This window comes from Phalacrocorax carbo, chromosome 20, assembly GCF_963921805.1.
Source record: "Phalacrocorax carbo chromosome 20, bPhaCar2.1, whole genome shotgun sequence".
NCBI lineage: Eukaryota > Metazoa > Chordata > Aves > Suliformes > Phalacrocoracidae > Phalacrocorax > Phalacrocorax carbo.
Genome location: NC_087532.1, coordinates 8,800,174 through 8,815,057, shown reverse-complemented (window position 1 = coordinate 8,815,057; position 14,884 = coordinate 8,800,174). Strand labels below are relative to the sequence as shown.

Genomic DNA, 14,884 nt, shown 5'->3' with positions numbered 1-14,884 from the left:
CGCAGCAGAGCACCCACACTCTCAGTGCATGCATGGGGGAGCAGTGGCAGAGCACCCACACACTCAGTGCATGCATGGGGGAGCAGTGGCAGAGCACCCACACTCTCAGTGCATGCATGGGGGAGCCGCAGCAGAGCACCCACACTCTCAGTGCATGCATGGGGGAGCAGTGGCAGAGCACCCACACACTCAGTGCATGTGTGGGGAGCCGCAGCAGAGCACCCACACACTCAGTGCATTTGTGGGCTCCTCCATGCCTCGGTTCCCGCCTCTGCACCCCCCAGGCCCCCTCCCCCCCCCCCAGGCAGCCAGGGCTGGGCTGGCACCCACAGGGTGCCCCCACCCAGAGCCAGGCTCCCTTGGGGTGCGGGGTTTCCCCCACCCCGCAGGCGGGTGGCTGCAGCCCCCCGTTGTCCCCCCGCTTGTGTGTCCCCCCCCCCAGTGCCCGCTTAATCCCCCGGCGCTTGTTTGCACAGCAAAGTGCTGCCCCGACGGATTCCTCGCCAGGACAGGCGCCGGGGGGCGGGGGGCACCCACGGGGGCACCCGCCGGGGCGCGGCACACGCGTGTGCGCAGATGTGGGGCCGGTGCACATGCGTGTGCGTGTGTTGGTGCATGCGTGTGCGAACGCGTGTGCACCGTCACGTGTTGGGGTGCATGCAGAGCGGTGCAAGTGCGTGTGCAAGCTGCATGTTGGCGTGCACACGCATCTCTGTCGGTGTGCGCACGTGTGGTGGTGCGAATGCGTGTGCACGCGCATCCCCGTGTCAGTGCACGCGTGTAGTTGTGCAAGCACATGTCCTCACATCAGTGCACACATCCAATGGTGCACACACGTGCACAGCTGCGTGTTGGTGTGCACACGCACCCCTGTGTCAGTGCATTCGTGTAGTGGTGCAAATGCACGTGCGCAACCATGATCACGTGCATCCGTCTCTGTGTTGGTGCACACACGAAGCAGTGCAAATGCACACGCATCCCTGTGTCAGCGCGCATGTGTAGACGTGCAAAGACGCGCGTGGCCACGTGCTGCTGTGCACACGCATCCTCACACCAGCACACGCATGCAATTGTGCACGCACGCACACACAGCCCCGAGCTGCTGCACACACGTGTCCCTGTGTCAGTGCCCATGTGTAGTCGTGCAAACGCCGTGCGCAGCCGCGTGCTGCTGTGCACGCACGGCCCGGTGTTGGTGCATGCACGTGGCGGTGCAAACCCGTGTGCGCAGCCACGTGTCAGTGTGCGCACGTGTCCCCGCGCCGGTGCACGCACGTAGCGGTGCAAACGGGTGTGCGCGGCCCGCGCTCCCCTCGCACGCGCGCCCCGCCGTGTGCCCGCACACGCGTGTGCCCGCCGCCGTGGCGGTGCCGTGGCGGCACAGGAATGCGGTGGGTGGGCGATGAGCTCATCTCACCCCCCCTCCCCGCGCCGCGCCGGCCGTGACTCCACCGCGCAGCTATGCAGCCCTGGCCCTGCCAGCACCCACCCGTGTTCCCCCCCCCCGGTGCCGGTGACGTGGCCTGGCACCCAGCGGGGGGGGTGACGGTGTCCCCCAGGTCACCCACGGCACCCGGGGCTTGGCCGAGACCTCCTTCCCCGAGGACACGGTGGCCGACCACGTCGGGGGGACGCGGGGACGCTTGTACTACGCGCACCTCTCCGATGACGAGGACCTGGTGGCGTCCGGCGGTAAGGTGTCACCGGGTGGGTGGGTGTCACCGTGGGTGGGTGTCGCCATAAGCGGGTGCCCCCATGGGTGGGTGCCACCCTGGATGCCACTTGCGCTGCCCCCATGCAGATGGCAGCGGGCCCTGGTGGCATCTGGTGGCAAGGTGGCACTGGGTGGCGTGGGTGGGTGTCACTGTGGGTGGGTGTCACCATAGGTGCCACTCGTGCTGTCCCTGTTGAGGACGGCAGCAGGACTTGGGGGCACCCAGCAGTAAGGTGGCACTGGGTGCTGTGGGTGGGTGTCACCATGGGTGCCGCTTGCGCTGTCCCCATGCGGATGGCAGCGGGCCCTGGTGGCACCCGGCAGTACGGTGGCACTGGGTGGGTGGGTGCCGCGGGTGGATGACTGTCACCGTGGGTGGGTGCCACTCGGGGTGGGTGCCACCCTGGGTGCCACCCGCGCTGTCCCTGTCGCAGATGGCAGCGGGGAGGACGGCAGCGGTGTCACCTGGCTGCCGGCGAGCGCTACCCTCGTACCCAGCGTCGGGCTGGCACCCACGGGTAAGGTGACGCCGTGGGGTGGCACCTGTCCCCTGGGTGTCACCCGCGTGTCACCGCTCTCAATCTCTGTCTCCATCCTCCTCTTCCTCTTCTTCCTCCTCTTCTTCCTCCTCCTCCTCGGCGGGCAGCGCCCGGGCCCCCCCCCGCACCGGCGGGCATGGTGGTGGCCGAGTCCGAGGACGACCCCCCGCTGAGTAAGTGACACCTTTTGGGGGACACCCCCCCTTGCTGCACCCCCACTTTTCTTCTCCCTGTGCTGTATATTGGGTGGCGCACCCCCAAACGTTGGGGGGGGCAGCTGGATGGGGGGGTCACAGCTGGAGGGTGGGGTTCACAGGGGGGTATTATTGGGGGTGCAGGTGCCACCCACTCCATTTTTGACATCCCCCCCTATTTTTGACACACCCCCCCCCCCAGTTTATTTCCGGGCGCTGGTGAACTTCACCCGCAGCATCGACTTCACCCCGCAGCTGGAGGACCCCGAATCCGAGGAATTCCGGGAGGTTTCTGAGGCCGTGGTGGATACGGTGAGGGGGGGCTCACGGCAGGGGGTGCTGGGGGTGGGGGGCACCCAAGGGAGCACCCTGACCCCCCATTTTCTGCTTCCCCCCCCCCCAGCTGGAGTCAGAGTATTCCAAGGTGCCGGGGGAGCAGGTGGTCAGCGTGGTCTTCATCAAGTGAGCTGGGGGGGGCTTGGGGGGGACTTGGGGGGTTTTGGGGGGGGCAAGGGTGGATGGGAAGGTTTAGGGGTGCAGGGGGAATTGGGGGTGATAGGGAGGATTGGGGGCATTGGAAGGTTTGGGAGGACATTGGGAGGTTGACTGGGGGTGATGGGGAGGTTTAGGGGTACGGGGAGGATTGGGGGGCCATTGGGGAGGATTGGGGGTGGTGGGGAGGATTGGGGGGGCCATTGGGAAGGTTCAGGGGTGATGGCAAGGATTGGGGGTGATGGAGAGGATTGGGGGGCCATTGGGGAGGTTCAGGGGTGATGGCAAGGATTGGGGGTGATGGAGAGGATTGGGGGGCCATTGGGGAGGTTCAGGGGTGATGGCGAGGATTGGGGGTGATGGGGAGGTTTGGGGGGCCATTGGGGAGGTTCAGGGGTGATGGCGAGGATTGGGGGTGATGGGGAGGTTTGGGGGGCTATTGGGGAGGTTCAGGGGTGATGGAGGGGATTGGGGGTGATGGGGAGGTTTGGGGGTGCAGGATGGGTTGGGGGGCTGGGGGGGTTTAGGTGTAGGGGGGTGTTGGGGAAATGGGGGTGATGAGGAGGTTTGGGGGGGTGTTGGGCGAATAGGCAGGTTTGGGGGGGCCACAGTGGCTTTTAGGGGTGTTGGAGAGGTTTGGGGGGTGCAGTAGCGAGATTTTGGGGTGCTGAAGCCTCCCCTTTCCCCCTCCCCAGGCAGCTGGAAGGCGACGTCTTCGTGGAGCTGGATGTGGGCTCGGAGGGGAACGGGGATGAGGCGCAGCTGGGGGGGGTCCTGCGGGACCTGCTGGCCGCCGGCTCCATCGCCTCCTACCTCACCTCCCCCCACGGCTTCCAGTTCCGGCGCCTGGGGGCCGGTGAGCACTGGGGGGGGGTCCTGGGGGGGCTTGGGGGTGCTATGGGGTGGGGGTGCCCAGGGCACCTGATATTAACCCATAGCCCACCACATCGCCTGGTCCCATGTACCAGTGCATCTCAAACCACCCCAGCCCCAAATATCTGGTGGATGGATATTGGGGGGGGGTGTCATCCTGATTGTGCCCCCCCCCCCACACCAGTGACCCCCGAACCACGCGCCTGCACCCCCCTGGAGTTCACCTGCGGCAGCGGCGAATGCATCGCCGGCGAATACCGCTGCGACCGCCGGTCCGATTGCCGCGACGCCTCCGACGAGGAAGGCTGCGGTGAGACCCCCACCCCGTAACCCCCCCATTAACCTCCCCGCACCCACCTATTCCCCCCCATATAACCCGTCAATCCCCACAGAACCCCCGACGCGGATGCCCCCCACCACCGCCCGCCCCGCCACCACCCGTGCGGTGAGCACCGCCGCCGCCGCCGCCACCCTCACGCCGCGGCGCCCGCTCACCCCGCGCCCCCCCAGACCGGCGGTGGGCGGGTGCCAGGGGAACGAAGCCGCCTGCGCCAACGGGCGCTGCATCCCCCGCGATTACCTCTGCGACGGCGAGCCCGACTGCGCCGACGGCAGCGACGAGGAAACCTGCGGTGAGTTCGCGGTGATGCGGCGAGGGTGGGGGGCACCCGATGGGTGCTGACGCCCCCCTCCCTCATCGCCCAGGCACCCCCTCGCCCTGCGAACCCAACGAATTCAAGTGCCGCAACGGGCACTGCGCCCTCAAGCTTTGGCGCTGCGACGGCGAGAACGACTGCGGCGACGGCTCCGATGAGACCGATTGCCGTGAGTATGGCCGGGCTGGGGACACGCACGGTGCCGCGGTCCCGGCTGACGCGTGTCACCGTCACCGCTGCAGCCACCAAGGCACCCGACGCGGCGTGCGGGCCGGCGGAGTTTCGGTGCGTGGCGAGCGGGACCTGCATCCGTGCCAGCTACCAATGCGACCGGGAGCCCGACTGTCCCGACCGCTCCGACGAGGTCGGCTGCGGTGAGTGACGCCGGGAGGGGACACGTCGGCCAGGTGTGGGGACGTGGTGCCCGGGGCTGGGCTGGGGACGCTGTGTTGTGGCTGTGCGCCGGGGATGCTGTGCCCGAGCTGTGCTGGGGACGCGGTGCCATGGCACCAGGCAGGGGACACTGTGCCTGGGCACCCCATGCCATGGCACCGGGCTGGGGACACTGTGCCTGGGGACACTGCTGGGGACCCCGTGCCATGGCACCGGGCTGGGGACACTGTGCCTGGGGACACTGCTGGGGACCCCGTGCCATGGCACCGGGCTGGGGATGCTGCTGGGGACCCCATGCCATGGCACCGGGCTGGGGACACTGTGCCTGGGGACACTGCTGGGCACCCCGTGCCATGGCACCGGGCTGGGGACACTGCTGGGGACCCCATGCCATGGCACCGGGCTGGGGACACTGCTGGGGACCCCGTGCCATGGCACCAGGCAGGGGACACTGTGCCTGGGGACACTGCTGGGGACCCCGTGCCATGGCATCGGGCTGGGGACACTGTGCCTGGGGACGCTGCTGGGGACCCCGTGCCATGACACCAGGCTGGGGACGCTGCTGGGGACCCCATGCCATGGCACCGGGCTGGGGACACTGCTGGGGACCCCATGCCATGGCACCGGGCTGGGGACACTGTGCCTGGGGGCACTGCTGGGGACCCCGTGCCATGGCACCAGGCTGGGGACGCTGCTGGGGACCCCATGCCATGGCACCGGGCTGGGGACCCCGTGCCTGGGCTGTCCCAGGGGCGCAGGGCGGGGGACGCTGTGCTGTGGCAGCCTGTCGGGGACCCTGCGCCTGAGCTGCCCTGGCACCCCGCGCCGCGGCACCGGGCTGGGGACGCTGCACCGGGGACGCTGCGCCCAGCCCGTGCCGTGCTGGGGACCCTCTGTCGCGGCGCTGGGGACCCCGCAGTGGGCGGTGCGGCGGCGTGGGGCCGGGCGTGGCGGCGGGCGTGGCAGGGTGGTGCCATGACGGGGCGGGGCGTGGGCAGTGCCCCCGCAGGTGGTGACGCTCCCCCGGGAGTCGGTGCGGGCGGTGCCGGGACAGACGGTCACCTTCACCTGCGTGGCCACCGGCGTCCCCACCCCCATCATCACCTGGCGCCTCAACTGGGGCCACACGCCCAGCAGCCACAGGTGGGGGCGGGGCATCGGGGGCGTGGTTCTGGGGCGGGGCCTAAGGGGCGGGGCCTAAGGGCGTGGCCCATAGGGACAAGGGGAGCTCGTGGGGGGATCTGGGGGAGGGACTTATTTTGGAGGGAGGGGCTTGTCCATGGGTGTGTCCTGCGATGGGACGGGCTTGCCTTTGGGGGCGGGGCATGTGGAGGGCGGGGCCCGTGCTTCGGGGTAGAGGTGGCGGGTGGCAGGTGTGCTTGGGGCGGGGCCTGTAATGGTGGGAGGGGCTTGCACCTGGGGAGGGGCTTGTGCTGGGTGGGGCTTGCACTTTGGGGCGGGGTCTCTGGCGGTGACTAGGGCTTGTGGTGGGGCTACGGTGGGAGGGGCTTACACTAGGGGAGGACCCAGTGGTGGGAGGGGCTTGCACTTGGGGGCGTTGCTTGTACAGGGGTGTGACCTGCTGTTGTGGGTGGGTCTTTTGGGGGGGGGACTCCCAGCAAGGGGGCGGAGCCAATGGCCAGCAGGGTCTGTGCACAGCAGGCGGGGCTTGCACGAGGGGGCGGGGCATGCAATTAGGGGCGGGCCCTGGGCCACAGCAGGGCTGCGCCCCTCTCCCGGCACTGGGTGTGCCGGGCGTGCCGGGTGCCAAGCGTGCCGCACAGGGTGTCGATCGTGAGCGAGGCCGGGCAGGGCACGCTGACCATCCGGGATGTGAAAGAAGCCGACCAAGGCGCCTACACCTGTGAGGCCATCAACAACCTCGGCATGGTCTTCGGCATCCCCGACAGCATCCTCACCGTCACCCGCCCCGGTGAGCGTCCCCCCGCCCTCTTCTCCCCACCGCCCCCCACCACCACGGCAGCGTCACCGTCACTCACCGTCTCCCGCAGGGCCGTGCCCCGAGGGCCACTTCCAGGTGACGGGGACGTCCCGCTGCCTGCCCTGCTTCTGTTTCGGTGTCACCACTGCCTGCCGCGCCACCGCCCGCCACCGCCACCGCCTCCGCCTCCACTTTGACCGCCCTGACGACTTCAAGGGTGAGTTATGGGGACAAGGGGCGGCGGACAAGGAGCACACCCGGGGCTGAGCATCTCCTCTTAGGTGTCAACGTGACGGTGCCGGCGGCGCCGTCCACGCCGGTGCTGTCGGCCACCCAGCTCCACGTGGACGTGGGCGCTGAGGAATTCCAGCTCCTGGATCTGTCCCGGCGCTTCCTGGCCCTCGACGCCTTCTGGGCGCTGCCAGAGACCTTCCTTGGGGACAAGGTGACACCGGGGTGGGGACAGGGCTGGGGATGCCGGTGGCACGGCCACTGACAGCCCGCTGATGCTGCCAGGTGGATGCCTACGGGGGAGCGCTGAGTTACAGGGTGCGGTACCGGCTGGGGCGGGGACCCCCTGAGCCCACCACCCACCCCGACGTGGTGCTGCGGGGCCATGGGCGGCAGCTGCGGGCGCGTGCCGGAGCCACCCGGCCCGACATCCTCAACCGGCGGCACGTGCCCTTCACCGAGGTGGGTGGGAGCCGGGCAAGGGGGTGGCGGTGGGGGGTAGGTGGGTGGGAGGGTGATGCTGGTGGTGATGGGTGATGTTGATGGTGGTGGGTAGGTGATGGTGGTGGTGGGTGGGGAGTGGTGGTGGCTGGAGGGTGGTGCTGGAGGTGATGGGTGATACTGGTGGTGGTGGGTGGATGATGGGAGGGTGATGGTGGTGGTGGTGGTAGAGTTATATTGTTGGCGGTGGGTGGGTGATGGCAGCAGTGGTGGTGGTGGGGTGATGGCAGTGATGGTGGGTGACGGGTGATGCTGGGTGGCATCACCCCAGGATGACATCGGTGTCACCATCCCGGCAGGACCACTGGGAGGATGAGGAGGGTGCCCCAGTGAGCCGGGAGCTGCTGCTGCTGGTGCTGCAGGGGCTCGAGGGCATCTTCATCCGGGCAGTCTATGACGGGCGCATGGCCAGCGTGGGGCTCAGCGATGTGGCCATGGATGTCACCAGCCCCAGTGACACCGGCCTGGGGCCGGCCGGGGACGTCGAGGAGTGCAGGTGAGTGCCGGTGGCGAGGGCGCGGGCTCGGTGCCACCGCTGCTGCGATGCCACCCTCGTGCCGCTGTGTCCCCAGGTGCCCCGTGGGCTATGTGGGGCTGTCGTGCCAGCGATGTGCCACCCGCTTCGAGCGGGTGACGAGGGGACCCTACCTGGGGACCTGCTCTGGTTGCGGCTGCCACGGCCACTCCAGCACCTGTGACCCCGTTTTTGGGCACTGCCTGGTAAGGAGCGGGGGGTGACAAGGGGATGGGGACGTGGCGTGGTGTCACCACCCCCATGACACGTGTCTGTGTGCCCCCCCCAGAACTGCCAGCACAACACGGAGGGTCCCCAGTGCGAGAAGTGCAAACCTGGCTTCTTCGGCGATGCCACCAAGGGCACGGCCACTGCCTGTCACCCTTGTCCCTGTCCCTACACCGAGCCGTCTCGCAGGTGGGTGCCAACCTCAGGGGACACCCCCCCCGCCCCGAGATGTCACCGCCCCAGTGTCACCGTCACCATCACCCGCAGGTTTTCGGAGTCGTGCTTCTTGGACACGGACGGCCAAGCCACCTGCGACGCCTGCGCACCCGGTTATGCCGGCCGCCGCTGCGAGAGGTGGGTGGGTGGGGTCCCTATATACCTGACCCCACCCGAGAACCCCCCACCCATCACCCCCCCATCCCCATAGGTGCGCCCCGGGCTACGAGGGAGACCCCATCCAGCCAGGTGGCAAGTGTACCCCGATCGGTGAGTGGTGGGTCCTGGTTGTGGGGTGCTCCCCCCGCCCATGGGTGCCTCTCCCCTCACTCTCCCTGTCCACAGGCCAGGAGCTCGTCAAGTGCGACACCCGCGGGGGCAAGGACGACGTCGGCGGCACGTGCCGCTGCAAGGTGCGGGCCAGGGGAGCGGGAGGGAGGGGCTGGGGGCACCCAGAGTGACCCCCCCCCACCCCCATGGCATCCTGGGGGATCCCCACTATGGCACCCAGCCTGATCCCTGGGGCACCCAGTCTTATCCCACATGGCACCAGTCTGACCCCCTCTGTAGCACTTTTGCTAACCCCCTCCCATGGCACCCAGTCCAAACCCCCAGCACCCAGTCTAACCCCGACATAGCACCCATTCCAACCCTCTTCCATGGCACCCAGTCCAACAGCCCAGCACCCCTGCTAACCCCTCCCCATAGCACCCAGGTCAACCCCCCCATAGCACCCAGTCCAACCCACCCCCAGTATCCAGTTTGACCTCCCCAGCACCCCTTCCACCCCCCACCAGCACCCAGTCCCACTCCCCACCCCCCCCATTTCCACTCCCCATCAGCCCCACACCCCCCCCCCCGCCATGCACCCCTCCCCAACAGCACCCACCCTGTGCCCCCCCTGCAGCCCAACGTGCGGGGGCGGCTGTGTGACGCCTGCGCCGCCGGCACCTTCCACCTGAGCGCGGCCAACCCCGAGGGCTGCCTGCAGTGCTTCTGCATGGGCGTCTCGCGCCACTGCGCCAGCTCCGCGTGGAACCGCCACCAGGTACCGCCGCCGGGCCGCGTCGTGCCACGCCGGGCCACGTCGTGCCATGCCGGGCCACGTCGTGTCATGTGGAGATGTGCCGTGCCATGCGATGTGCCGTGTTATGCCGTATTGTGTCGTACCATGCCGTGTTGTGCCACGCCTTGCTGTGCCGTGCCATGCCATGCCATGCTGTGCCACGTTGTGCCATGCCATGCTGTGTTTTGCCATGCCACGCTGTGCCATGTCTTGCCATGCTGTGGCGTGTAGTGCCACGTCATGCTGTGCCGTGCCACGCTGTGCCGCGCTGTGCCACGTCGTGCCTTGCCATGCCACGCTGTGCCGCGCTGTGCCGCGTCGTGCCTTGCCATGCCACGTAGCGTCGCGCTGTGCCGCGTCGTGCCGTGCTGTCATGTGCCGTGCCATGCCTTGCTGTGCCACGCCGTGCCGCATAGCGCCGTGTTGGGCTATGCCGTGCCCACCATCAAGTCCCTTCCCGCTCCCCTTCCAGGTTGTCCTCACCGCCGAGGAGACGCCGCCGCTGAGCCTGGCCAACCTGGCCGGCACGCAGACGGTGGGCGACGGCGCCCGCTTCTCCTCACCGCGGGAGCTGCTCTTCGCTGCCTTCCAGGCGCTGCCCCGCGATGTCTATTACTGGGTGCTGCCCGCACCCTTCACCGGGGACAAGGTGCCAGTGCCAGGGCCGGCTGGGGGACAAGGTGGATGTCCCCAAGCCTGGCTGAGCCTCGCCGCATCCCACCCCGCAGGTGACATCATACGGCGGTGAGCTGCGGTACACGGTGACGCACCGGGCACCGGCGGGTGCCCAGCCTTTGCTGCGCCAGCCCGACGTCCTGCTGCAGGGCAACGGCATCTTTCTGGAGCACTTCTCTGATGCCAACCCTGCCTCTGGCGTCCCCACCGCTGTCACCGTGCCCTTCCGCGAGGTGAGGACTGGCGGGGGTCCCCCCCACCCTGGGATGGGGTTGGCGACACAGTGGTCACCCCCCGGTTGTGCCCGTAGCGTGCCTGGCGCCGGGCAGATGGGCGCGATGCCACCCGTGAGCATCTCCTGATGGCTTTGGCCGACGTCGACCTCTTCATGATCCGGGCATCCTACTCGGATCAGCCGGAGGAGAGCAGGTGCTGGGGACAGGGGAGGGGACACAGGGGACATGGGGACGGGGGTGGGCAGGGCGGTGGGGACATCCCCTCTCGTCCCGCAGACTGGCCGATGTCAGCCTGGACGTGGCGGTGCCGCATGCCACCGGCCTCCCGCCGGCGCTGGAGGTGGAGGATTGCGCCTGCCCAGCCGGTTACCGCGGAGCCTCCTGCCAGGTGAGACCCTCAGTGTCCCCTCACCCTGGCGCTGGCGACACTGAGCGGTGCTCAGGGCCCACCCTGCTTGTCCCTGTGTCCCCTCTGTAGGACTGTGACACCGGCTACACCCGCAGCACCTCTGGGCTTTACCTGGGCACCTGCGAGCCGTGCCAGTGCCACAGCCATGCCAGCGAGTGCCACCCCGAGACCGGCGTCTGCCAGGTGAGCTGGGGACAGCAGGGACACCCTGGGGACCCCAGTGGTGGTGCTGCCAACACCGTCACCCTCCCTTCTTCGCAGGGCTGCCGGGATCACACAGAGGGTGACCAATGTGACAAGTGCCAATCCGGCTACTACGGTGATGCCACCCGGGGCACCCCGGATGACTGCAAGCCCTGTCCCTGCCATGGACCCCACGGTGACACCCAGTAGGTGCCACTCCCGGTCCCCTACATCCCTGGGGATACCGGCAGAGTCTCACCCATCCCCTTGTCCCCTCTGCAGGGTGACCAAGAGCTGCTTTGAGGACACGGACGGGCAGCCCACCTGCAGCGCCTGCGCCCCCGGACACAGTGGGCGCCTCTGTGAGAGGTGCCAGGGGAACCCGGGGAGGGCGGGGGGTGTTTGTTGGGGTGCAACCCCCCCCTCATTGGGTTTTTTTGGTACCCGCCCCGTAGGTGCTTGCCCGGGTACGTGGGGGACCCGCTGCGGGGAGAGCCATGCCAAGGTGAGGGTCATGGGGAGGGGACAAAGCAGTGTCCCCCGTGGTGGCACCGAGGGGGTGGGTCATGCCTAACGGCCGTCACCCTGCGCCGCAGAGCCAGGTGTCCCCGGCGGGCAGTGCCAGTGCGACCCACGCGGCATCGTCGACAAAGGCTGTGACTCCAACGGGCAGTGCCACTGCAAGGTGAGCCCCATTTCCCCCCGCCAGCGTGTCCCCAAGCCCTGGGAGGGGGTGACAGGGCGATGTCACCCACCCCATGTCCACCCCCCAGGCCAACGTGGAGGGTCCCCACTGTGCCACCTGCCGTCCCCACCATTTCCACCTGAGTGCCAGCGAGCCGGCTGGCTGCCTGCCCTGCTTCTGCATGGGCATCGTCCAGCACTGCACCAGCACCGCCTACGCCCGCGGCACCGTGAGTGTCCCCCCCGATGTCCCCAGGGTGTCCCCAGATGTCCCCGACGCCGCTCACCCATATCCCCGTCCCATAGGTCCGGACGCCCTTCGCTCCTGGTAATCCCCAGGGATTCGCTTTGGTCAACCGGCAGCGCAGCACCCGGGTGGCCACCGGCTTCGGGGTGGAGCCGGGCACCCCCCAACCCCGCTTGACCTACACCCGTTTTGGGGAGCTGCCCCCCGACTCCTACTACTGGCAGCTGCCACCCCCCTACCAGGGGGACAAGGTAACGGGGGTGCTCCTGCCCCGGGGGACAGGGGTGCCCACGGGAGCACCCAGCCCATCGCTGGCCGCACCCACTCCCCGTGGGCACCCCGGGAGCTCTCCCCATGGCTCTCTCGGAGGGGGAGGTGGGCGCAGCCTCCCTCATCTCCTGCCTTTTGCCTTTTTCCTTTTTTTCCTTTTCCCTTTTCCCTTCCTTTTCCCCTTCCTTGTCCCTGTCTCATCCCATCACCTTCCCCATCCCCGTCCCTATTATCATCCTCTTCCTCTTCCCTCTCCCCATCTCCATCCCATCCTCATCCTCTTCCCTTTCCCATCCCCCACATCCCATCCCCATCCCATCCCCACCACCCCATCTCCCCCTCCAGGTGGGCTCCTACGGTGGGCGCCTCCGCTACACCCTGACCTACACCCCGGAGGGGCAGGGAGCCTCCCTGCCTGACGCCGACATCCAGATCACGGTATGGGGGTGTCTGGGGGGGCTGGGACACATGGGGTGATACTGGGACCCCTCCTGACCCCTCCATATCCGCAGGGCAACGACATCACGCTGGTGGCGTACCAGCCCGACCTGACCCCGCGGACACCCCAGGCCTTCGAGATAATTTTTCGGGAGGTAGGAGGGGGGTGGGGGGCTTTTGTGCCCAATGTCCCCCGTCCCCACAACATGCCAACCCAGTGTCTCCCCCCTTTACACCCCGCTCCACCCGCAGCAATACTGGCAACGGCCGGACGGGCAACCGGCGACGCGGGAGCATCTCCTGATGGCTTTGGCCGACCTGGATGAGATCCTCATCCGAGCAACCTACTCCACCAGCACGGCCGCATCCAGCATCACCGACGTCGCCATGGATATGGCCGTGCCCCCCCAACCCGGCCTCCCCCCGGCCCCCGAGGTGGAGGAATGCCGCTGCCCCCCTGGGTACCATGGGCTGTCCTGCCAGGTGAGCCCCACCATCACCCCCATCAACACCCCCCATCCCAGGGATATTTGGGGGGGGGACACATAACACTGAACCCCCCTCTTTTTTCTTTCCCCGGCAGGACTGTGCCCCTGGTTACACCCGCACTGGGGGGGGGCTGTACTTGGGGCACTGCGAGCTCTGCGAGTGCAACGGGCATTCGGAGAGCTGCCACCCCGAGAGCGGCGTCTGCTCCGTAAGTCTTTATATTAGGCAGTTTTTCTGGGGGGCTAGGGTCTCATCCCAGCTGTGTACCCCCAAATATTTGTGTCCTCCCCCCAGGGATGCTTGCACAATACGGCGGGGGATTTCTGTGACCAATGTGCCCCTGGTTTCTACGGGGATGCCACCGCTGGTACCCCTGAGGACTGCCAGCCCTGTGCCTGTCCCCTCCCATACCCCGAAAACCAGTGAGTTCTGGCACCAGGGTGGGGTGATGCCGGGGGTGGGGGGACACACCCCCACCTCGTCCTGTCCCCGCAGGTTCTCCAGGACCTGTGAGAGTTTGGGAGGCAGCGGGTACCGCTGCACCGCCTGTGAGCCAGGCTATGCCGGGCAGTACTGCGAGCGGTGAGGCCCGTGGGGGGGCAGCTGGCACCCCCATACACCCACCCCAATGAGCTCACCTCGATACACCCATCCCAAAGTGCTCACCCCGATATAGTCCCCCCAATATACCCACCTCCACATACTCACCCAATGGGGTCCCCTTGATATACCCAACCCGATGTGCTCACCCTTATACCCACCCTGATATAGTCACCCCATGGGCTCACCCCAATATACCCGCCCTGATGTCCTCACCCTGATATACTCACCCCAGTGGGCTCACCCTTCCATACGCACCCCAATATGCTTACTCAGATATACCCACCCTGCTACGCTTGTCCTGACATACCCACCCCAATATGCTCACCCCGCTATAATCACCCCGATACACCCACCCTAAAGTCCTCACCCCAATATACCCACCTCTGTATACTCACCCTGATGGTCTCCCCTTGATATACCCACCCGATGTGCTCACCCCAATATACCCACCCTGATATAGTCACCCCATGGGCTCACCCCAATATACCCACCCCAATAATACTCACCCCCGTGTGCTCTCCCCGATATGCCTACCCCAGTATGCTCACCCTGAAGTGCTCACCCCGCTATAATCACCCCAATATACCTGCCCCGATGGCCTCACCCCGCTATACCCACCCCCATACACGCTGACCCCCTTTCTCCCCTGCAGCTGCGCGCCCGGCTACGTGGGCGACCCCACGGCGCGCGGGCAGGCCTGCGTCCCCGTGGGCTCCCCAGTCCCGCTGGCTGTCCGGGTCCACCCGCCGCGCACCACGGTGGCGCAGGGCAGCGCCGTCACCCTGCGGTGCCAGGCCAGCGGCGACCCCCCCTTCTATTACCACTGGGCGCGAGAAGACGGGCGGCCCCTCCCTGAGGGTGCCCAGAGCCGGCGACAAGGTATTGGGTGGCTCGGGGGGGACCGGGGTGTCCCCAAGGTGGGGGGACGTGGGATGTCACCTCCGTGTCCCCCCCTAGGTGAGGAGCTGCACTTCGCCAGCATCCAGCCCTCCGAAGCCGGCGTCTACATCTGCTCCTGCCGCAACCTGCGGCACAGCAACGCCAGCCGCGCCGAGGTCATTGTCACCGGTAGGTCATTGTCACCGGTAGGT

General features: G+C 67.7%; 1 protein-coding gene across 4 annotated transcripts in view; it reads left to right on the top strand.

Moving 5' to 3' along the window:
* HSPG2 (heparan sulfate proteoglycan 2) overlaps positions 1-14,884 on the top strand; it is a 38,796-nt gene that overhangs the window by 4,059 nt on the left and 19,853 nt on the right. For 3 of the 4 annotated variants that reach the window (XM_064470436.1, XM_064470435.1, XM_064470433.1), the window contains exons 2-42: positions 1,560-1,692; positions 2,149-2,232; positions 2,361-2,426; positions 2,650-2,759; positions 2,851-2,909; positions 3,635-3,795; positions 3,997-4,122; positions 4,205-4,444; positions 4,518-4,637; positions 4,711-4,842; positions 5,860-6,004; positions 6,646-6,794; positions 6,874-7,020; positions 7,085-7,248; positions 7,320-7,496; positions 7,835-8,031; positions 8,108-8,255; positions 8,339-8,466; positions 8,545-8,631; positions 8,705-8,763; positions 8,839-8,906; positions 9,401-9,541; positions 10,032-10,208; positions 10,288-10,467; positions 10,545-10,663; positions 10,747-10,858; positions 10,949-11,062; positions 11,141-11,268; positions 11,345-11,431; positions 11,518-11,567; positions 11,659-11,747; positions 11,836-11,976; positions 12,053-12,244; positions 12,609-12,701; positions 12,776-12,856; positions 12,954-13,184; positions 13,285-13,398; positions 13,485-13,612; positions 13,686-13,772; positions 14,446-14,672; positions 14,751-14,861. In XM_064470436.1, coding sequence (XP_064326506.1) covers positions 1,560-1,692; positions 2,149-2,232; positions 2,361-2,426; positions 2,650-2,759; positions 2,851-2,909; positions 3,635-3,795; positions 3,997-4,122; positions 4,205-4,444; positions 4,518-4,637; positions 4,711-4,842; positions 5,860-6,004; positions 6,646-6,794; positions 6,874-7,020; positions 7,085-7,248; positions 7,320-7,496; positions 7,835-8,031; positions 8,108-8,255; positions 8,339-8,466; positions 8,545-8,631; positions 8,705-8,763; positions 8,839-8,906; positions 9,401-9,541; positions 10,032-10,208; positions 10,288-10,467; positions 10,545-10,663; positions 10,747-10,858; positions 10,949-11,062; positions 11,141-11,268; positions 11,345-11,431; positions 11,518-11,567; positions 11,659-11,747; positions 11,836-11,976; positions 12,053-12,244; positions 12,609-12,701; positions 12,776-12,856; positions 12,954-13,184; positions 13,285-13,398; positions 13,485-13,612; positions 13,686-13,772; positions 14,446-14,672; positions 14,751-14,861 — 5,302 coding nt within the window. The remainder of the gene's footprint in view (positions 1-1,559; positions 1,693-2,148; positions 2,233-2,360; positions 2,427-2,649; positions 2,760-2,850; positions 2,910-3,634; positions 3,796-3,996; positions 4,123-4,204; positions 4,445-4,517; positions 4,638-4,710; positions 4,843-5,859; positions 6,005-6,645; positions 6,795-6,873; positions 7,021-7,084; positions 7,249-7,319; positions 7,497-7,834; positions 8,032-8,107; positions 8,256-8,338; positions 8,467-8,544; positions 8,632-8,704; positions 8,764-8,838; positions 8,907-9,400; positions 9,542-10,031; positions 10,209-10,287; positions 10,468-10,544; positions 10,664-10,746; positions 10,859-10,948; positions 11,063-11,140; positions 11,269-11,344; positions 11,432-11,517; positions 11,568-11,658; positions 11,748-11,835; positions 11,977-12,052; positions 12,245-12,608; positions 12,702-12,775; positions 12,857-12,953; positions 13,185-13,284; positions 13,399-13,484; positions 13,613-13,685; positions 13,773-14,445; positions 14,673-14,750; positions 14,862-14,884) is intronic. The other variant, XM_064470434.1, reaches the window with a different exon arrangement.